At 35.4% G+C, this 23,887-nt stretch overlaps 2 protein-coding genes across 13 annotated transcripts in view; one reads left to right on the top strand and one right to left on the bottom strand.

Moving 5' to 3' along the window:
* Window positions 1-23,887, top strand: part of Rbpn-5 (Rabaptin-5) — a 371,253-nt gene that overhangs the window by 83,271 nt on the left and 264,095 nt on the right. The window contains exon 8 of one of the 4 annotated variants that reach the window (XM_067772288.1): window positions 17,650-17,695. The exons of 2 other annotated variants lie outside the window; for them this stretch is intronic. In XM_067772288.1, the coding sequence (XP_067628389.1) occupies window positions 17,650-17,661 (12 nt within the window). In that variant the 3' untranslated portion in view covers window positions 17,662-17,695. Of the gene's footprint in view, window positions 1-820; window positions 989-17,649; window positions 17,696-23,887 lie in introns of those variants that run through there. One more of the 4 variants, XM_067772284.1, reaches the window with a different exon arrangement.
* Window positions 1-23,887, bottom strand: part of Treh (Trehalase) — a 342,181-nt gene that overhangs the window by 78,136 nt on the left and 240,158 nt on the right. For 3 of the 9 annotated variants that reach the window (XM_067772279.1, XM_067772280.1, XM_067772282.1), the window contains exon 1: window positions 17,210-17,405. The exons of the other annotated variants lie outside the window; for them this stretch is intronic. The gene's annotated coding sequence lies outside the window, so the exon portion shown is untranslated. Of the gene's footprint in view, window positions 1-17,209; window positions 17,406-23,887 lie in introns of those variants that run through there. 9 annotated transcript variants of the gene reach the window in all.

Here is a 23,887-nt window from a genome sequence, read left to right as displayed (position 1 = left end):
TGCGGTAACTCATCCAAACACTTGAAAGACTTGAACAAGCTATCGTATTGATTGAACTTTTCCGTGATTATGGAAAACTCTTTAGCAATTTCAGAAAACGCATTTCGTGTTTGTCTAAACAGTTTCAATAGGTCAATATCAGTTGATCTGCATTTAATACATGACCAACGTACTCCCTTCTCCTCATCATTGACAGTGTCAACAACTCTAGCCGTCAGTCCCGCGCACTTTCCATGAGCGAGCCCATCGCAAAGCCAGCAAGAGACAAAACGTTCGGATTCGCTTTTTACCTGACAGTTTTTGAAAATGCAAGTCATTTTTTATAGAAAGATAATGAAAATAGACTAGTATAAGAATATAGAAATGGTAAAGATATGTTTGTAAATTACAAAGAAAAAACAGTTGAAATAGCACTGAGAATGAGAAAGGTTATATATAAAAGCAACTCTGAAAGTTTGGGAGCTTAGCGGTAGCTAGCAGTTTTAGAGCCACTGTCACTTGACACTTAAAAAGCGACGCAAACAGATGCGAAGACAGTAAATGGTAAATAGCGAGAAAAACAAAAAGTGTGCGCACAAAAACAATTGCAACGTGAAAAGATGCCAATCAAAATTGCAACAAAAACACAAATGCACAATGACTCGGCAAACACAAAATGAATAATAAGAAATTGATTAAAAACTTTAAAATTCACAAAATCTCAACTTTTCAAAGCAAACCAATTGTATTAAAATGAACTCTAGGTTTTCGCACTTATTTTTGTCACAAACTAGTATTACAATTTATATATTATAATTTAAAACTCGCAAAATTAACACAGCAAAATAAAATGCAACCTCACAGCTATAATGACGTTTGCGTACATGTACACATTAAAGCAAGCTGCCACACAAGTCAACGAAGAATATTACATACACATAACCAGCAGCTTGAAGCAGAGAGAATATCTCCATACATATGTATGTATATGTAGCCGGCAGCTAAGAGCAGAAGTTGTTACTCACACATACACACGCATATAGCTAGAAGAAAAACATAAACTACGGATATACATGTATATAGCTAAATAACCAAGCATGAGATACAACTGTTCTAGAAGACTTGTTCGTGAAACGTCTAGACCTTAGGAGAAATGGGCGAACGAGGTAACCGAGAGTATAAAAGCAGCGCAAGCTTCGGATTCAGGATCAGTTTGATTTAAACACGCTATTAGTGAAGTATAATTGTTATTGTGAAGTACTACTTCCAAAGTAGTCTAAATAGAGACCATTTTGCAATACTGAATATTGTAGTTATTTGTATGAATTAAGCGGGGATTGCCCTCATTGCTTTTAAATATATGAAAACATTTACTTGAGTTATTTATTCGACAGTTCAGCGATCGAACGTTAGCAGAATGTGCAAAATAAACGGAATCCCCCAAAATTTGTTACAACATGTTATCTTCCTGACGGATAATCAACAAAACATTAATAAGTCCTTAGTACAAAGTATTATTTGTTGTTAAAAAAAAAAACTTATATAAAAACTTCTGTCGTGCATAAAAGCAAATCATCAACGGATAAATTAAACAAATAAAATAAGATAAAGACTGGCTTGTTCGCAAACAAATTAAACGAGCTGAGCTTGCGCATTGTACAATAAAAAAAGTTCTATGCATTAAATATGGAAATTAGGTAAAGTTGAAATTTGTTAAACAAACTTGCTACATATTTAATATATAAAATTCTTCTGTCACGGTTTTCGAGGCTGAACTCCTCCGAAACGGCTGAACCGATTCTCATGAAATTTTGTGAGCATATTGGGTAGGTCTGAGAATCGGCCAACGTCTACCTTTTTTTTTCGCTACGTGTCTAGGGTCTCGAGATATAGCCCAAAACGTGGACCCGGGTACCCCTAGAATGTGTTTATACAATATGGATATCAAATGAAAGCTGTTGATGAGTGCTATAGTACAGGATAATTTTCATACAACTGGGAGGCTAGGGTCTCGAGATATAGCCCAAAACGTGGACCCGGGTACCCCTAGAATGTGTTTATACAATATGGATATCAAATGAAAGCTGTTGATGAGGGCTATAGTACAGGATAATTTTCATACAACTGGGAGGCTAGGGTCTCGAGATATAGCCCAAAACGTGGACCCGGGTACCCCTAGGATGTGTGTGTATTATGGATAACAAATGAAAACTGTTGCTGAGAGCTCTAAAGTTCATTGTGATATTCGATTTAGTCACATCAACCTGGCAAAACTGATAAATATGCATGCGAAGCCGAAATAAAGACAAGAATTAATAATACCCACATACCTATTTACATACGACCTTTCGATTTACCTGAAATATCGTATATAAATTTGCCTATATTAGTATTTACGATGCTTTTTCCGGGAAGTATACCAGAGACGGACTGGGACTGGGATTAGGACTAGGACTGGGACTGAGACTGAGACTCGGAGTGGGACTGGGACTGAGACTCGGAATGGAACTGGAACAAAATACATACCAGCTTCTGGGACTGGCAATAAGAGATCAAGAAGAAGGAGAAAAGCCTGAGAGAAGAGAAAAGAGAGAAGGAGACTGAGAAAGAGATAGAATGAGACGAAGACGGAGATGAAGCGAAAAAGACGGAGGGAGGAGTGAATAAAAAGATTAGGAAAAAGCGTAGAGGGGTAGGGCAGAGTTAGACGGAAAAAGCTTATTAAAATATATGCAGATAGGCCAAATTTAGGGCAGAACAACGTCTGCCGGGTTTGCTAGTAATAATATAAATTGTTAAATTTATTATATAATCGTATATATGTACTTATCATGTATGTATGCACATTTATTGTTTGCAGTCCTCATATACATTTTAAAACAATCGAAAATATTACAATTTCTCTTCTTCATGTTAACACGCCTATATTAGCTTCATTAGTATGTCCGAATGTACATATATACATATGTATGTATGTTATGTATGTAACTCTTTTAAAAAATGTTACGTATACGCCCGGCGCTTAATTTTTCAGTTGAGACGTACGTGGGGTGCATAGTGATAGAACGATACGAGTGCTGAGTGAGTAGTATCGATACTTTTCCAAAAAATACTCGAGTATTTCGTACTTGAAGCGTTTTTCCAAGTACTGAGTAAAGTATCAATACTTTTCGCCGATACTTTACCAAGAGTCCATTAACACCATAACCGGAGCATAAATTGAGATCGTCAACGATGCGGTAAAGGCTCCGCGTTTAACTTAAACCGACTTTTTGATAATGGTGTAATGCAGCGATGGGTAAAACGGCTCGTATGAGCCTTTTGCTCATACGGGCACGCTTTGCACATTTAAGTGCTTGGTGAGGGACGATCAAGTGCAGGTATGTGGGGCGAAGAATACATAAGATTGATAAAGAGAGAGTAAAGAGAGGAAAATAGGGCTGCCACTGCTCTTATTATGTTCAAATTATTAAGCGTTTTAGGATAAACTAGCGTTTACCGGCGGCTTCGCTCGCACTAAAGGCCACAAATATGTAATGTCGCTTTTGTGATTCACAACTCGAACTGAATTTTCAGTTGTAATTTTAAAAGTTCCTTTATGATTCAAATCATAAACAAAGCAAGTTTTAAAATTAGAAAAATGGTCGCCGTATATTAAACACACATGCAACACATGCTCCAACAATTTTTGCAGTGTGGATTTAACGATATATGTATGTGAGCTGAAGAAATTTTAAAATTCCTCCATAATTTGAAATTTGTAAATGAAATCAATTATGTTTATAATAAAACTGGTAAAAATAGTCGTTGTTTATGCGATTGGTACCTTATTTTATTTGTAAACTGATACATTTGTTTCTAGGCTCACGGCAACACTGCCAACAAGTCTGAAAAGGGTTTCGTTTTCCCACGATTGTACACGAAACGTGCATTAGTACGTTTTTGTACTACTATTTCCTCTAATGCTACTACTTTAAAAATACTTTTATGAATATATTGCAAAATGAACAGGCTTGCATATAATTAAATGTATGTGAAGGCGAAATGAATGTCAATAATGCGCTGCTTAACATAAAGTCGACTTCAGTCTATGGTTATTCCGTTTTTCGTATTTCTTGCCAAAAAATGTATGTTTTTGTTTTCGTACTATTGCAACACAGTTTGGGAATTGGTTTTCGAGGTTGAGAGAGACTATTTTCATTTCAGTTTTTTAGTGTTTCCGCAACCTTCTTGCGATGAATATCGTTTGAGACGAAGCGTACGATATTTCCAATGTATTTTTTTACTCCCCTAAGACCCCAAAACACACAAACGTCTCACCTAGCACTCGGTGGCACTGAAACTGATTTAGGAGCCGAAAATAGGCCCACCCCTGGTGTAATGGGAGACAATTTCTGCATATGGTTGTAAAAGAAAACTATGAAAAGTTGGTAACTCCATAAAATTTCAGTACATTTTAACTTGTCACGCAATAGAGCTTTTTCCTTTTGCTGTGAACTTTTGGTGGATGGAGTTAGCAGCTTTTACAGCTTCGTCGACGACATATTGGTATTGACAATGGTCGAAATCAGATTATATCAACGTCTACTTTCAAAAATGGGAAAAAAGAACAATGGTTTAACAAATACTGACGAAGTGGTGAAACTTGACGAGTGGATAAAAAAAATTGCCATGTACAATATAAATTTATTACAATATATGTTACAGGCACGTTCTAAAGCTCTCTTATAAATACATTTTAATTATTTCATTAATTTTAATTACAAGCTTTTTCATTTTAATTACAAATCATGCATTAGACAGATAAATCTAAACTAATTATTTTACTTTCAAATGTATTTATGTGTAGGTATGCATATTAGACTGCCTTGGGTGTGTATGAAACGAAATTTAGATGCGAAACTGGAATGCATAAATAAGGTCTAGTTATCTTTATAACGGGGCCTCACGTCCTTAAGGCTTGGTTTCCTCGAAAGTGGTGCGGCTATATAGCGGTCGTTACATAGCGGTAGAGTACGTTGTCAAAAAAGCGGCAATGTAAAAATAGTTGTGTGGAAACTAACAAGACGTTGAAGTTTACCGTAACGTAATATAGCGGCAGGGTAGAAAACATTAAGGGCCAGTTAATGGTGACTTAACCATAACCAGATATGTAAATCAATGTAATCGATTAATGGTGCCATACCATAACGCTAAAGCCATAACCCTACCAAAGCCAACCAATTGGTTTTTGGTTTTTCGCCATATCTATAACCTAAAAATATTTGAGTTGGAGAATTTATTAACTTTTTGTAGATTTTATTTATTGTTTCGGATACGTTTTGACTAAGAGACTTATTTTTTGTGGTATATATTTGTAATTTTTTTCTTCATTTTTATGAAATTTTCACGATTTTTAGGTTAAGGTACGAATAACTGATGCCAATTTGATATGGATAAGTAAAAATATGGTTATGACTATGGCGTTATGACTACGTCAACTTTAACTCGGGCCTTACGGCCGTCATGACGGTAGAAACTCGTTCATTAACGTTTTATCCCACCGCTATACTCAAAGCGGTGAACATTTCAAAACAAAAATAAAATAAAAAAAATTTAAGCACTTCCTTTATATAAATGGACAAAAATCAGCGAAAAATGTTTCCTTATATAAAGACATATTATTCTTGCTAAATTTTGATTTTTAAATTTTGACATAGAAATTGCAAAAATATTTATGAGAAGTAAAAATTTAAAGTGGAGCGCACATTACTTGGATTGGAAAGTTGGTAGGAAAGGAGATATTATTAGTCAATCAATTGCGCTCCACCTTTATATTTTTACTTCTCATAAATATTTTTGCAATTTCTATGTCAAAATTTAAAAATAAATAAATAAAAGTTTTTATTTTATTTTTATTTTCTCCTTTTCTTACATTTTCTCGGTGTCTTAACCTATCTGTTGAGTTTTACGCTTGTAGCTCAATGAGAACTTACATAAAAATCAATCTCAAAACTCCCTCCGTTTGATTTTTCTAAATATCTCAGTCCGTGCGCTCCCTAGCGAAACTTTTTGTATTGTGTCATCGTCTGTCATCGACCTCTGAATTAAGCTCTAAATTTTTAGCCCCTAGCTCATCGAGAAGTTACTTAAAACCCGGTTTCAAATTTCCAAATTATTATCTAATTTTTTCGATCCGTGCGCCACCTAACGGATTTTTTTCCTCCTTTTGTTCCTTTGTCACGGTGTCTTAACCTGTCTCTGGTGTTTCATGTTTGTACTCAATGAGAAGTTACTTTAAAATCGATCTCAAAACACCAAATTTCCAAATTCTTATCTAAATATTTCGATCCGCGCGCCACCTAACGGAATTTTTTCTCCTTTCCTTAAATTTTCTCGGCGTCTGTGAAGTTTTACAGTTGTAGCTCAATGAGACCTTACATAAAAATCAATCCCAAAATTCCCTGTTTCGTACGATTTTTCAAAATATCTCATCCCGTGCGCCCCCTAGGGAATCTTTTTGTATCGTGTCATCGGCTGCCATCGACCTCTGAATTAAGTTTGAAATTTCAAGTCTCTAGCTCATCGAGAAGTTACTTAAAAGCTGGTTTGAAAATTTTCAAATTCTTATCTAATTATTTCGATCCGTGCCCACCTAACAAATTTTTTCCTTTTTGTTGCATTGCCACGGCGTTCTAACCTATGTGTAAAGTTTCATGTTTGTAGCTCAATGAGAAGTTACTTAAAAATCGATTGCAAGATTTGTATGAAAAGCGGACAAACATTCAACCGACCTAATATAAAGGAAGTAATAATATTTTTAGCTCTTAATGTTCTTTAAAATCCAAACACAATAATAAAAAAAAAAATATGAAAAACCATCAAAAACCTGCCAAATGAGCAGAAAACATTCGGCATAAATCCTTCAGAACGGCGGGGTAAGTTTACAATAAGGCGGTGCCGCTGATGACGGTGAATATATAGACCAGTGTCGTAATATAGCGGCACTATTTTCCGAGGAAACCAAGCCTTTATGGGCTTAAAAGATGTATTCCTTCACCATAAAACAATTTTTCAAAAAGTTTTGTAGAGCTTTCGAATAAGAAGTACGATACGAGTGATTACTTTTTCTTTATGCCTTTGTCGAAACGATTATTTTCCAAATAATTTTGATTTATTTGATTTATTTTGTATGTTCATTTCCTATAGAATACTTTGTAATCTGGCAGCCTTTGAATCTGCTTCCCAGCCAGCATTTTTTGAAAATTTTGATCAAAAAAATATTTAAATATCATACCCCAAGATGATTAAAAACGTTCAAATTTAAAAGCATTTTGTGTTCGAAAATTAACGTATTGTCGGGAGAAAAATGTAGCATAAATGTGATTATTCTTGAATAATTGAATATTGAAGCCGTATCCAGGTATGTCAAGAGAGTTTCAGTTACCTGGGGTTCAAATAGCTCACAGCCTATGTATTGTCCAATCATTATGTATTTTCTGGGAAGCTGAAGGGGAGAAATGGTTGGGGAAATCTTCGTTCACGAGCAGCATTACATTATTTTTGTCTTGAAGAATATCTTTTGCATAACTAATAAAATTTTTATATATTTTTTCTTAGCTTCATGATTGAAAAAATATGTGTATGTGAAAAAAATAAAATTTTTAATGAAAAGTAAAATTTCAACAAGTATAAAATTCATTATTCAGTCAACAAATATATTCATCATATATGTAATACTCCTATATTGCTACAAAAGGCTGGGTACATTCCCAAACATCAGAGTGTCGATATATTGCTGTTTAAACGTTTTTGTTTTTGTATTCAATAATCGAATGTACCTATATTTAAATTTTTTCTTGTCACACTTATGCTGCTATCACAAAAATTGTATAGGCTGTCTTGTTTTGATTTCGAATTCAAAACACATTGCGATTGATATTCATAAAAGATTCAGAAAGCTAAATGAAAAATGATTATAAATTTTTGATCACCTAAAGTAAACACATTTGATTCAAATATGATTCCAAAATGTGATTGAAAAACTATATTCAGTTTTTGATCATCAAAGGTAAGCATATTTGATTATTCTTTTTGTTAGTTTTTATGAAATATTAAAATTTAGTCATTAAAGGACTTCAAAAATGATTCCAAAAAGTGATCGAAAAATGCTTTTTAGTTTTTCATCATCAAAAGTATTCATATTTGATTATTTCTTTTGTTCAATTGTATGATAACTCATTATTTAGTCAGAAAGAGTAATCAAATTGAATTGATATGTAGGGAAATTCAAAACTGAATCACCTAAATGCTGAGTGGGTTATTTCTGGATAGGCGCATTAAACAGCAGACCCGACCCCTTCTATTAGTTTGGAACTATCAGTATACACGTGTATAGTATTTTCTGCCCTTTCTGCACCCTGGCATCAACCCTCCTGCTCAATTGGATCCACAAGCTTATGCCATAGACGTCGCAATAACTTTGGACGAGATTAAGAGAGGCTGAAAGCTACGCCAAGCAGGAAAGGCGTGGACCCAAGCACCGGGCTGTAAAGTGATCATATGCAGGTCTTACAACCTTAGAATAACAAATTTACTCTTATCATTAAATATAGAGTACTGTAAGCTCATGACGGGCAATCTGCAGGATAATTCTGGTGTCAAATGATTTTAAATTACTTAAGCCAAGTTAGTGATAGAAGATATATGAAGTGCGGGTTGGAGGAGGAAACGATAAAGCATGATTTGTGCTCGCGCCCTGCGCTCGCCAAGCAAAGACTCCAGATATTAGCAGTGATACAGTTAGCAGTTCTAGAAGCGGCAGGTGGCATAGGTCCTAGAAAGCTTCTAGTATTTGCCAAGTGGACAGAGTTATTTTATAACATACGTTCTGGTTTTTGATAGCTCAGTTTGGTCGTTAAACAAACTTATGAGAACACTATGGACTCATTCAGTGTATGTGAGGTCCTCACGGACCGGCCAATTCAACCTAATCTAGGTCAGTAACGTCTTGCAACGCCAGCCGAATTCAGCCTTTAAAGATATTTCTTAATTCGGTTTATAACTTTCGAGTTATTCACTTGAGTTGAATTTACATTGCAATACCTGGTTAATTGTCTCATCAAATATTTCGTCACAGAAAACAAACAAATATGCAAACATACTAAATAAATCAAAAGTACGCTACGTTTGTGAATATAAATGTCATGCAACCTTCAGAGGCTGAACTTCCTCATATTTTTTTTTAACGCCACAGATACATATATCCATAAAGGCATATATTGTAGGCATTGTTTGAGGTGCATCAATGCGTCTGTGTGCATATACGTACAATAACTAGAGTTTGCATTACTTTATTTATTAAGTACAGATGGTTTGAAAGTCAGAGTACTATCCACTAGCTCTGCAGTTAATGTAGGTCACGTTCTGATGTCGCTACTTCGCCATTACATTTATAAGTGAAATGAAGCACAACAGCGACATCTGCCTATCCAACTCATACACTCGGAGAAAAACGCCGTTCTAAAATCCAGCACCACCGGACTCAATTCAAGCTTTTCATGTTCTTACTTTTTTGTTCTTGAAAAACGAACGACCTGTTCTTAAAACAACACCCTTGTTCTTAAAACAACAACCTTGTTCTTGAACCAACACCATTTTCTTGAAAAGTGAAGTGTGAAGTATACACAGGTAATTCTCAAACTTGTTATGGAATGAGTTAAGTATATATTCAGATTGCATCAATAAAAAGAAGAATTTCTCAATAAGAGAAATACATGAAAAAATGCATATTATGCGTTTTTTCATCTTTTGGACTTTAATAATAGTTTTTTTTGTTATTAATATTGTGGCGAATTTAAGCATCACTAGGCTGTTAGTAAATAATCACGCAACAACAAAAACATTAAAGCGAGCCACACATGTGTACATCAACACATTAATCACCATTTACACACATATATAGAAGGCAACGAAGAGATATTTCACGCACACACTTGTGGTCATCAGCCGAAGTAGTTGCTCACACATACACACGCCTATGACTATGAGAAACGCATAAACTACAAATATACATGTATATAGCTGGTAACCAAGCAGAAGATTCTAGAAAGTGAAACGTCTAGACCTTTGGCGGACAAGGCAACAGAGAGTGTAAAAGCAGCGCAAGCTGAGGAATGACTGATGCGTTTGATTTAAAACGCTGTTGTGAAGTACGTGATATTGAACTATAATTGTACTACTCCCAAGTAGACTAAATAAAGACCATATTGCAATAATGAATATTGGAGTGATTTATTCAACAGTTTAGCGATTCGTGTGTTGGCAGAAGGTTTGGAATTTCCCAAAATTCGTTACAAAATTTTTTATTAATGACAAAAAAATTATTATTAATAAAAAAAAATAATAAATAAATGGGTACTAACTGAAAAAATTAAATCGACCACAAATCGTTCTCGCAGCGTGAGAACGAAAAATCTTTAATCAAGCCCAAGTAGTGCTTGAAATGAGCACAGAAGTTTCACACATCAATACCAAACTGGCCATAAAATACGAACGGTGTGCTTGGAAAAACTGTTCTTAAAACAAGCCCATCGGTCACGAGTTAAGAAAAAACGTATTTAACAGTCTTTTGTCAACGAATGTTCTTAATTTTGAACTGGTTTGGTTCGTTTTAGAACGAATTTTCTCTGAGTGTATAGAGAAACATTTCAGGAACTCTGCTTCTGAAATCTCTCCATGAGCCAGATCGTTCAGATGAGAATGGAGCGTTCTGCAGAGCTGGGATACCCATCGGATGATGGCTAATATGAAAGGAGTAAGGACGCAAGTATCTTCTACAGCGGAAGAGGAAGCGTAGGATAACAAGGAAGTACGACTCGCCCTTGATCGTCCGAAAAATACCAAACTTGTATAAAAAAAGAAATGGAAGGTTTTGACGAACGCAGGAGTTGGAAAAATCGCAATAGATGTTTTTTCTTAACATTTTTTCTATTCAAGCCACAGGCTCGAACTCATAACCTCAATCGTGTCGTTCGAGTACAAATTGATTTCTAATTGATTGGGATTTAAATAGTTGCGAGGTAGCTTACAACTCATGGTTTGACTGCAGGTTGTTATAAATATATGCCCCTTAAGGTATGCAACTTATAACCATTCAACGTCAATTGGCAATTAGCCGCCTAAGCGTTTTCGGCTGATTCGTAACAAGTCACGCCAGCTGTACCAGTTTCACTATAACTAATGCCGACTTCACTTCAGTGAAGTTATCCCCCTTCCATCGCTTAAAAACTGCGCTGCCGATTGAAATACTTTCTTGGCCAGAGCGTCTTTCATATGACTTAGCCGGAGGAGCCATTGAGCTATTAGGCTACTAGCGAGCTGCCACCTTCTCACAGTAGTTTACACGCAAACCAGTCAGAAAATATAGCAGTTTAAAACTATAATTTTTGGATAAACAAGATTAAACTTGTACCAACAATAAATTCAAGGATTGATGAAAAACTGGAGCCTCCGGACAAGGTAAACCCTTACAAAAGGTTTCTCTATCAATTTTCGTGTTGGCGAAATTAAAGAACGAACCCAGCACCGCTTACGCGTGATATCCCTGAGGACATCTTCATGTTGAAAATACCAGTTACTTTTTAAAATAACGGCTAATTGGTCCTAGGTTTCAAACTAGATATGAAGTAGTTGGGGTGTAAAGTACGTCGTCCTGTAATTTGAGAATGGATGACAGCAGACAGCCTTCTATTATTGTAGGTCAGTAGCACAGTAGAAGTTTATGATCAATATATCTACAACCACGACAATGATCACGACATTTAGGCACAACCAGGTTTTGTCCATCAGTGCGCAGAGAATGGAGGATTGAGTAGAGGTAGGAGTTTTTTTGATTTGTTTCTACGGACCTTACGGTCAATTCTTTGGTTTGCAGCGACACTTTGCAAGTAACGCAGGTAAACTTAATGTAGTGTTTGTCTCTAGGACATCAAATTGTGCAATCCATTATTCTGGGAACCATTTCCGAGATATTTTCATTATATTCAAGTTGGCGGTATGATGCTGGCCTCGAGTCTGCTGGGAAACACCTATGATAATGTCGTAGCAGTAATATGAATAACCTCAGTCTATGTGATGAGGTCTTTATTGATTGTCCAGCTCAACCTAACCTAATGTGAATATCCTGCTTAATTCACAGTTGTACTGAGCATCTGTGCTGGCAATGAGGGTCTAACGTTAATGTGCATTTAGAATCCCACTGCAGTGGCAGTTTACTCTGACATTTATGGAGCGATCAAAGACATTTAGAGTAGACGGTTTTCATCGAAAGTAGCAAAAGATTGCAGAAAGTCGGTGATCGATTTTGCCATAGCTTCTTCGGCTGCTAGTGAGGACCCCTACGAAATGAGTTAAATCAGTTGAGTAACATCGCTTATGTTAAATAAAAAAAATAAAAAATGTAAGGCGCGATAGCCTCCGAAGAGATTTTAGGCCGATCTTCTCTTTCAATTTGCGTCGTGCTCCTTTAAATTTTTCCTTCATATTGAGGGGCAGGACCTACTTGTTTTATGTCGACTCCGAACTGCATCTGCAAGGCAGATGAGTTTTCACTGAGAGCATTTCATGGCAGAAATACACTCGGGGTCGTTGCCAAACACTGCCGAGGGACGACCCCGCTTGAAAACATTTTCTTCTAATTGAAAAAACTTGTTCCTAAAATTTTGGTATTGCTTTTCCCGGGGCGTGAACCCAGGATCTTCGGTGTGGATGGCGGAGCACGCTACCATCACACCACAGCGGTCGCTTCTGTTGCTGCATGCAAATACCGGCTCGTGCCTATTTTCACCGAGAAAGTTGATGCTACATGGGCTATGGAATGCGCATAAAACGTGTCCAGACAAACTTAACACCTCATCAATGAGAACTTAACTACGTTAATAATTAATTTTAATCGTCTCTCTTTAGGTGCATTGATGGGCTACTGTTTAATGGGAGCATACGCTGAAGGCATGTAAACCCCAAACGAATGAATTTTGTATAATCTTTAGATCCGTATGTCCTTCAGGCCGGGCAGCACAACAGCCAACCAACCAGGAGCTGTAGGGAAGAAATCAAGAATAAAATGTTGAGCATTTCCTTCACAGATGTCTGGCTCTGGTCATGTTAAGTATGATTTGCCTGATAAGATCTAAACTGACTGTTGAGCACAGATCGACCCTGCTGACATCGAGAACATTATTGTTTCGGCTCATTTAATGGGATCACAATAAGCCACCCGATCGAAGCGAACCTATCTCTGCTTTACTGTAGGGCAACCATCATAAAAGGCTGTGTCTTTATTTGATATGATCAACTAATCGATTGCTTGATTTATTAAAAGTGTGATTAATCAAATTTGAAAACTACTTGATTAATTTAAAAAATGATTAATCAAAAATTACTCAAGTGCTAGTATGTAAAGTTAACTGTAAAACAATAATGTATATATACACTTAACAAGTGATTGTCAAAGGGGATATGTAAAGTAAAGAAATATGATTATTCACTTTATTCAAACAGTGAATAATCAAAAGACAACTTTTCAGTAAATATGCTATTTTATAAATTACTATTTTATTAATCGAGAGAACATGCTTTTTAGTTTATTAAAAAATATAATTGAGTATAGAAATGGGATTAATCATTTTATTCAAATTGTGATGAATCAAAAAGACGATAACACAATCAATTTCCTTTTTGTATAATCTAAAGATTGAGCAAATCGATTGATTAAGTATGGAAGGAATAAGAAATGTGATTAATCTTTTTATTCGGACTATGACTAATAAAAAAGGCGATTGCTCAATAATTTTCTTTTCCATTAATTAACAAATGATTAGTTGAGAAAGCACACTTTTGAGTAATGAAATAATAAAATAAATCGAATTATTTGAAGCGTGATTAATTAAAAAATTTATCAATCAGTTGCACAGCGCTTATTATAAGTTGGTCTCACTATTGAAAATTGATAGTGAAACTTAACCTGAGATACGAAACGTGCTTTGCGGGTTTAGTCTATCCTACCACCAATCATTCCAATGAAAGTGAAAATGTTGCACAGTGCAATAAGAAATAAAGATGGGAGGCTTACCAATCATAAGTGGTAGAGGAAAAAAGCCTAGAACAGTGTACAAAGGTTAAGGTAGTATCCATACCAAAGCCAGGAAGCCCCGAGCAGCGATATATTATCAATTCGTTCCTCGTAAGAGGTATGGAGACAATTTTGAATGAGTATATTACGGAGGTCAAACTACCTCTGTGTTAGCAATCGATTTGCCTGTAAGTCAGAAAAGTCCACGGAGAGGACTACCCTGCAAAAATTGTTGGATTACGTGTTCCATTTTCTTCATGTTGGAGTACTCTAACAATACTCCTTTGCAATGCGTTTGCGGACCACCATCAGCCGATCATTGCTCGTTTTTTAACGACCGTCCTCACGACACGATGACGATCGAACAGAGTTGCCAGAAGTAAAATATTCCCTACAAATAACTGATAATAAAATTTTACTATGGCAACTCTGATAAAATGCGCACTGATTTTATGTGTACATACTATAGTATAGAGAAATATTAGTTTCTTTATTCACGCAAATGCTAAATAACATAAGAATATTCGTAATAAAAAATATAAAAGTTGTATGCCCCTCTTTATTTACTTTCATTTTAAATTAAATTCACTCCTATAATTCTTTCCGACACAATTCATCTTTAGTACTTTGGCATATGATCCTCTGTGGGTGCTCCATGGAGTACAAAAGTGAAAGTACTTTGGAAAGTACTCTCACGTATGTACTCTATGGAATACTCACAAACAAAGCGAGAGTGGATCACCTACTCCTCTCCTAGGACATCGCAATGTTAATTGGAGCACATTTTTTGTATGAATACAGATTAGATTTGGAGCAGTCCTATACTCCCAAAGGAGTATTCCTTACATTATTTATAGAGTACTCGCGTTTTTTGAAGGGTATTCATAGCCCTACGAAATAAATTGAAAAGGGTTTGAAGTCTAAAAATATAGCCATCTGCACTTTTATTGACACATCAAGGGCTTTGAATAACACTACACAACAAGCTATGATTGACAACGATATACGCCCATGCTAAACGGAAGAAAAATCAGTCTTGAGCTGGAAGGGACAACTGAGTCAGTTGTAGCCATTGGGGGATACCCTCAAGGAGGTGTGCTCACTATCTCTTGTGGACCTTAGTCACAGATGACCTCCTTCAGTCACTGCAACGCTAGGGATTTGACACACAAGGGTTTGCAAATGGCTTAGTAATCCGCATCACAGGGATGCACGAAGAAACGAAATCCAATCGCATGCAACAAGCACCACACATCCTAGAAATTTGGTGTGATACCAAAGGATTGTCTATCAATCCTAAAAAAATATCCTAGTACCTTTTACCTGGAGAAGAAATGCCAGAACCATCCCTGGGTGGCACCAAAGTCCGATTCTCAATAGAAGCGAAATACTTAGGGGTTGCACTGGACAGAACCCTCACGTGGAATGCTTATCTAGATGCTACCTTAAACAAAGCACTCGACTTAATGGCGAAACGTGGCAGCAATCTCCCAAAATGGTTTACTGGACTGTTAATACTGTTGTGAAGCCAATAGTCACCTATGCTTCCTTAGTTTGGTGGCAAGCACTACGCAAAGAACAGCAATAGCAAAATTAAGCAAACTGCATCGACTAGTTGGTATTGACATAACGGGCGATACTCGAACAGGCACTGCTGATGCACTTAGTGCCACACTCTAATCCTAATAGGGAAAGAGGCAACACTTGCTGCACTAAGGCTTCATAATATCTCTGACTTTAAGAGAAGAAATATTACAGGACATATGAAAGAAATAAGAGAACTCATAGGAAATATCGTATTGAAACTACGTGACGCAACGGGGGAAACAACGCAGTTTGACCACACCGGATTGAATGCGCAGGGCAAAGCCAGCCCAAATTTATTATACTCTCAGCAATGAGAGTATCAGCCAAACTCGGTAAAATAAGCTGAGAAGACCTGCGACCTATAGGCTCACTGTAGGCAGGGTCAGGGGGCTTAGAATATACCCGCGGCAGGTATGCCTGACGTAAGGGGCGACTAAAACACCAAATTGGTTCAAGGGGTTGTGTAGCGCAAACCCTCTCAAGGTGTTGCTAGCGCAAAATATAGCTTTTCCAACCCAATTGTCAACCTCACCTACCCGTGGCGAATTCTGTTACTTTAACAGCCGAGGCTCTGGCGACCCCAAGTTCATCACTGATCTAGGGCTTGAGGGGGGGGGGGGGGGGCGGTATGTCCTTGAAGGTTTCATGCTGTCATACAAAATCGTTCTCGAGATGGTCGGGCTGGTGTCTTAATGGTGCTTTTTACCACAACGTACTGGATCTGCATCCAGCAAAGGATCATCTACATCGATAACACTCCCCAAGGCCTTCGGGGAGTGTCCTTATCGCTACAAAAACAACAACAACATATCACCTAAGTAAGTTAAATCTATCCAATACACAACTCAGTCGGTTTTGTGAGCTGAAGGATGAAACGCCAGTTTACATTTTCTGCAAAGGCGTCGCAGAGCCATCTAGGTGGCGTGATATGACGTAATAAGCCTGAAGAGGATCTTAAATACGTTAAAGGCCTTCATATGTATATAGTAAAAGGCTGAAAGGTCAAGCACAAAAGATCTAAATAAAGGTTGCAACCAAACATAACACAAAAATCCCCCATTATAACAACAACAAAAAAGAAGCGAGCCACACAACAATCAATTGCGGTTTCAGCACAAACAAAAAACGATTAAAATTATTCAAGGATTCCTGCACAAGATTAAAACCACGAATGAGTTTTTCATGTGCATGTTTCATATACACTTTTTTTTAATAATTTTTTTTGCAATAAGCGCACTTCACTTGTCATGTCAGGCGTGTCATTTAAGTTCACTTCTTGGCGGTTATCAATTATCTATTCATTTTTCAGCACGTTTAAATTAGAAATAGAAAAAAGGGAAAATTGATTACGATTGGCGTAAATTCAGAGTCTCATCATTTAAAGGCGGTTTTTTTTTTTTTTTTTTGCCTTTTTCTTATTAAATTTGGCGTGATTATGCCGCAACGCGCGTATAATTTTATATTTCACACTGCACAAATTTTGCTTTTTTTTAAGCAAATTTATAATTAATTTACTTAGACAATATGACATACACAAATACTGCTGCAATTGCTTTATAAGTTGAGATTAATTATTTCTCAGCAATTATGATTATCACCACAAAAAATTAATCATGCAAAATAAATGTATTTAATATATGTAGCTTTTTTATGAAAAACTTTATTATTTTATATTTTTGTTCTATTTCATTTTATTAATCATTTGTGTGTCTTTGTTTGTTGTTTGCCGGTCGAAATCAAATGTTGAACTGATCTAAAGTTACCAGAAACATTTTTTAAAATATTGAAAAATGAAAAATGTTGCTGCTCGGTCGATTAACTGTCTCTTGCTGCCTGCCCAGCTTTGTGAAACATTATATTATACGATTGTATGTATGTGTGTATGTCAAATAAGTTAGTAGTATATTTAATACATATGTACACTGAAAGAAAAAAGCTGGTAAAATTAACCGCATCATTTCTTATCCATCGAGAATAACTGTTGACTCAACCACGGGCAAATTGCTGATTATGCATCATGATTGAATTACTAGAGCTTTGTTCATTGTAAAGGTTCACAAGTAAGTTATTGTAACGAATTTTGCGGATTTCTGATATCTATGCACCTTCTGCTAACGTTAGAATCGCTAAACTGTTGAATAAATCACTACAATATTTAGTATTGCAAACTGTTCTTTATTTAGATTACTTTAGGAGTAGTACTTTACACTTTATTTAGATTACTTTAGGAGTAATACTTTACAATTATACTTCACAACCAATAGCTTGTTTAAATCAAAACTGATTACTGAATAGTTATTACTCAGCTTCCGCTGCTTTTATACTCTCAGTTGCTTCGTTCGCATATTTCTCCTAAAGTCTAGTAATCCCCTGAACAGTTGTAGATCATGCTTGGTTAGTTACCAGCTATGTAAGTACATATATATTTGTAGTTTATAGCCATATGCGTGTGTATGTGTGAGTAACTACTTCGGCTGATGACTACATGTGTGTGTGTGTGAGATATCTCTTCGTCGCCTTCTAAATAAGTGTCGCTAGCTTTAATGTGGACATGTATATAAGAGTGGCTGCTTCATGTTTTTGTTGTTGCGTGATTATTTATACTACTATTTACAGCCTAGTGATGTCAACATTATGTATCAGCTGTTCGTTCACAGCTGTGTTCACCTGACCATAATGCTTGTTCTATCTCATATTTTGTGGATGCTATTCGGCAGCGTTATACTACTCTGGTACAAAATAGTGTATAAACTGTAGCGTAGTAGGGTGTGTAGTAGCTGTAGTACTGTTTTCGCGGATAACTTTTGAACGGGTCGAAAAACTTGACTTCCGTGTTTGAACTCTTAATGTTGATATAACTACGCGTCTTTGGGTACCCTATTCTACGACGTCTGTAAAAATCATTATTTCAGAATTTATTTGCAGAAATCTGTACGTTAGAATTTTATTCAAAAACACACTATCTCAAAATTTGTTTCAAAAACTCAACAAACAATTTTTCAAGCTAAACGGTGAAAAAAGGCTAAACCTAGCTTGAAAAAAGTTAAAATGGCAGCACTGGTCCCAACAGAAGGAATGTTTTGTAAATATTTTGCTGTTACTTTTTTCAGGCCTTGAACCAGGGATATCCGGTGTAGTAGGCCTAGAACGCTACCACCACACTTCTTACTAACAATTATTAATGCCACCCTAAGATCTAGTTTACATTTAACGAGATTATCTTCATTTTCGAACTTAACTCCTAATCGTTAATTATATAACTAGATTTTTCATATACATTTTCCCCCTCGATAATCGGTAATTATAAAAAAAAATTTAGAAATGCAGTTTTTTCATATAGAAAAAGTTCCAGAGTATAATCTCTAATTGGAAGGACAAAATAATAGAGAAACGTAAAAAGTTTACAGAAAATAATCTAGTTCTCAGGGATGGAAAACAAGTAAACGCGCTATTGACGATTGATTGTAGATTAAGGCATATGTAAAAGTGGCCTTAGACTCCGCTGTTTATATACTCTCAGATGCCTCATTCACCTATTTCTCGCAGGGTCTAGACTTTTTGAGAACAACCTTCTTGATTAGTTGCTTTTCTTTTCTCTCATCTTAATGCATCTCAAATTCGCTCTTACTTCCTATGTATACAATGTACAATGTATAGTATACATACATAGTAATGGCGTCTGCGCTCTTTGTTTCTGAGTACATGTGTACGAAGCTATTTGTTGTCTCATCTACTTAAAGTCCTGTTATGGCTGTGCAGCACTTATTCACTACCGGCATAGTGATGTGTCAGAATGGCTTATATTTGCCACAATATCAATGAGATCTGTTAAAATAACAGACGTCCTTCAACATTAAAATGGCTGTTGATATGACAGAGATTCCTTTGGCACGTGGTCATAAGAACAAAGTAGTTTGCACCGTGAGCTAATGCACTTGCATAATATTCACAGTTGTTCGTTAGATTAAGAAACTGTTCTTAGTTAGATTAAGAAACTGTTATTTTTACAGAATATTGTGAACTTCAGATCAACAGTTTTTCACCTGTTGAAATTACCAAACAAATCTGTTCTCTTGACAAAAAATCAGGTTGAATGAAACATAAAGCGAACGGTTTTACTGAATAACTGTTAATTCACGAATAGCAAACCCCATTTGTTGATTTTACTTACTTCATTTCTTTCGGTGCAAGTAAAAAGCAAATAAACGCTTAAGTTTTTTTGGTATTTGTTTACATTTCATAAAAATGACAACTAATAAGAACAATTTGTTCTTGCAATCTTTGCTATTTTTTTTTAATAAAAGCTCTTCTAAAATTCTGATAATGAACTTTTTTGCGTGCTCTTGAGTTTATTCCTTTGTATTGTTTATTTTTTTTATTGTAGTTAGTAAACTGTTTTTATTTGCCATTTACTTGTATTTGTTTAGCTGCTTTTACTAGGAAATTTTGCTAAAATTTTTGAAGTTTTTGAAGGTTAATAAACAACTCAGATAAATTTTGATAGTTAAGTGGTAAATAAGTTTTTGCGTTTTATAAGAACCAGCAGAGGCCGGTAAAATTTCTTTTGCCCGAAATTCGGATTCATGTATTTAAAAATGATCCGCAGTTCATTTCATTAATGCAGCCAAGAACAATTTATAAAAACATAAACTCTAAAAATTTGAAGATCCATAAATTTTAGAGCTCATCGATTACACATCATTTCTATTAATCACATTTGCGATAGCTCGATCAATCGTTAATTAATCAATAAATTTATCAAAAAGAAGGTATTCTTAAAATCATAAAAACTTTAAAAATAAAGGGTCCATTACTTTTAGGGCGATTACCCCATTACTCAAAATTTGGATTAAACAAATTTAAGATTGCTTAGTCGACTAATTATAATTTCTAAGTAATCAAAAAGGATGTTTTTTTAAAATCACAAACTCTGAAATTCAAAAATCCATACATTTTAGAGCTTGCCATTTAGTGATTAATCAGAGTTTTTTGTTTTATTAGTCACATTGAAGATTACTCAATCGATTAATTGTATATTTTGATTAATCAAAATAGAAGCTTTCATAAAATCACAAACTTTTAAAATTTACAGATCCATGAATTTCTTTGGCTTTGTGATTAACTTATTACTCAAATTTTTATTAATCGTATTTTGGATTACTCAATCGATTAATTATAATTGTTTATTAATGCAAGTTGAAGTGTTCATATTATTAGAAACTTTTAAAATTTAGTAATCGATTAGTTATAATTTCTAATTAAGCGAATAGGAAGTTCACAAATCACCAACTTTAGGCCTAATTAATTACTCAAAATATTTAATAATCAAATTTAAGATAACTCGATCGATTGATTGTATACTATGATTAATTAAAAAAAAAAATTTTAAAAAGTCACAAACTCATAAAAATTAAACACCCGTACATTTTAGGGCTGCGCGTTTAGTTGATTGCCTAGCATTTTATTTTATTACTTTTCAAATTACTTAAGCGACTAATTATTCTTTTTGATTAAAAAAAAAGAAGATTTCAGAAAGTCACAAACTCTTAAAAGATTACTCAATTAATCGGGTAATTATATTCTCTGATAAATCAAAAAGGAAATTTTTTAGATTAGTCAGTTTTTTAATTTATCCAAAAGCAAATTAAGTGAGTAATCGGCTTTTTGATGAATCGAGGTTTGAATAAAGTGGCTAATCAAATAGTTTGCATCTTCCATAATGTATTCATTACTTTTCAATTTTGAAATTACTGAAGAATGTTTGTTTTGAATAAAAGAAACCTTCATTAATCAATTAATCAAAATCTTGATTAATCAAATATTGATTAATTCAGTTATTTGATAAGGCAACATTAATCGAATAAACGCAACGTTTAATCGAATAAAGGCCTGAAGAATTTCGCCCCACAAATCTTGACGTTTACAATTCTCTCTTTTGAGGGAAATATATTGGCATATTTAGCGACCTTAAAAAAAGTTGTAACAAGAACCTTCAAAAAGAGCCATCGGCAAGAATTGACGACTATGGAATGTGCAACCGACCGATACTAATGTATCGCGTTCAGTCTGATGGTAGGCGCTAGATCAAAAAAGCAATCAACAGAGCCGCCAGTCTGCGAATAGCCTAATAATATTCCAGACGTAGCCATAGGAGTGGTCGAAAGAATTGTTCTCGAGACAGATGGGCAGTAGTATTCAAGATGAGATTTTCAGCGCAGGTTCCAGTATGAATATAAGCGAGGTCAGCAGTTACGTAACTAACACTGGGCTACCTCCTGAGAGGTATGTAAAGCAAAGAAAATGTTGTAAAATGAGAGTAGTGAGGTCCTTTTGGAGATGCTTGAATAGGAAGGAACTAGGCTCCCCCTCAAACTTAGTTTAGTAGTATTGAAGATGAGATTGTCAGCCAAATGGATATAAAAAAATGCAAAGCATGATATACCTCCGAAAAAAATTCAGGCTGAGATTCTCTCCCAATTCGTGCGTACTCCTTTTATTTTTTCATACAAATTTGCGGGACCTCCACATTTTACGCCGACTATGAACGGCATCTGAAATACAGATGAGTTTTTACTGAGATGCTTGTCATGGCAGAAATACACTCTGAGCGTTTGTCAAGATGAATAGTTACGCACAACTTACTCTGGGCTACAACCTTGAGGTTTGAAAGACAAAGCAGTTTTTGTGAACCAACCGCGTTGATTGTAAGGTCCTTATGACAATGTTTGAATAGAAAGGGATCAATGCTCCTTCTCAAACTTAACAAATCTTCAGTGATAGTCCATAAGAGGCCACAGTGCTGTTGCATCGATGCTTCAAAGATGGCGTGTACTAATAAGCTTTCTCTTATTTAGCCGTCAGGATGAGGAAGAAAAGGAGTCGATTCATTACTCAGCTCAGATTTCTGGGAGCACGAATATTCGATAGTCTAGCGAAGGTAAATAAGGTGGATCTTTCGCTTCTACTAAGGATCTAAGCTCGGAGTGACTTAACTTTGACTCATACACTGTACAGCTTAACGACATACAAGGTTTACTGAGGTTAGAAGGCAGTACTACTTAAAAATATTTTAACAAAACCAACCTTGTCCATCCTGATGTCACATTGTTTAAATTTTTCCCAAATTATTAAATAAATTATAAATTAAAAATTGCTTCAAATAAATGTTTTCATACATTTAAAGCAATAAGGGCAGCTCCCGCTTAATACATACAAATACATACAAATGGTTAATTCTTTGTAGTTCTATAAGTAGAACAAAAACAAAAACAATACCAGTTTCTTTGAAACCGCCTTACCAACACATGATTACATACAAAGTATGTACTGTGCAAAAAGAATAAAATATGCAAGGAAGGCAATTGGGATAAAGTTTACAACAACTAAGGCATGACGTGGCTGAATGCGTTTGTAACACTTCAACCATCGTAGTAGTGCGGGTTCAAATCCCAATCCCGGCAGAAAAGGCTTTGAAGAGATTTACAAGGTATAATCGAAACAGCTGTCGCCTTAACCGTTCTGATGTCACGTTGTTTACATTTTTCCCAAATTATTAAATAAATTAAAAATTGCTTCAAATAAATATTTTCATACATTTAAAGCAATAAGGGCAACCCCCGCTTAATTCATACAAAAATAGCTTCCGTTTGATATTTATGCCAATCTATTTTTTTTGTAAGCTTGAAACGAGTGGCCAGCATCTAAAAACAACCTGAGCAACAAAACTTCGTCCAAATGGGTCGAGCCGTTTTCGAGACGGTAGCGGATATATAAAGAGATGTCTGTAACAAGGTTCTTAATAATATAAATAATGAAACAAGGCGTAAAAATAATAAATAATAAAGCAATTAATTTTTTTTTTTATTTCAAGCACATGGCAAACCTGTAAAACTGCCCCTAAGTGAAAGCCCAATAAGCCTAGGTAATAACCTTAGCTTTCAAGCCGACTTGGAAATATTTCTATAGAAATACGACTTAAAGTACCTTCCGTTTCATATCCATTTTGACGTATCACAAATAGGTTGAAACCTTGTGGGCACAGTTCCAGTGGCAACAACTTGGTAGGAAGTTAGAGTAAAGATTCTACCCCATCTATGCATGAAACTTTATCGAAATTAATAGATCCGTATCCGAGATAGTAGTATGTTAAATTGTTCATTTAAGGCAGTGCGGCTAGGCGTATGAGTAACATTTACATAAGAGTCGTCACAG

The sequence above is a fragment of the Eurosta solidaginis genome, chromosome 3 (assembly GCF_040869045.1).
Source record: "Eurosta solidaginis isolate ZX-2024a chromosome 3, ASM4086904v1, whole genome shotgun sequence".
Lineage (NCBI taxonomy): Eukaryota > Metazoa > Arthropoda > Insecta > Diptera > Tephritidae > Eurosta > Eurosta solidaginis.
Note: the sequence above shows the minus strand (reverse complement) of the source record. Positions and strands in the feature narration are given on the sequence as shown.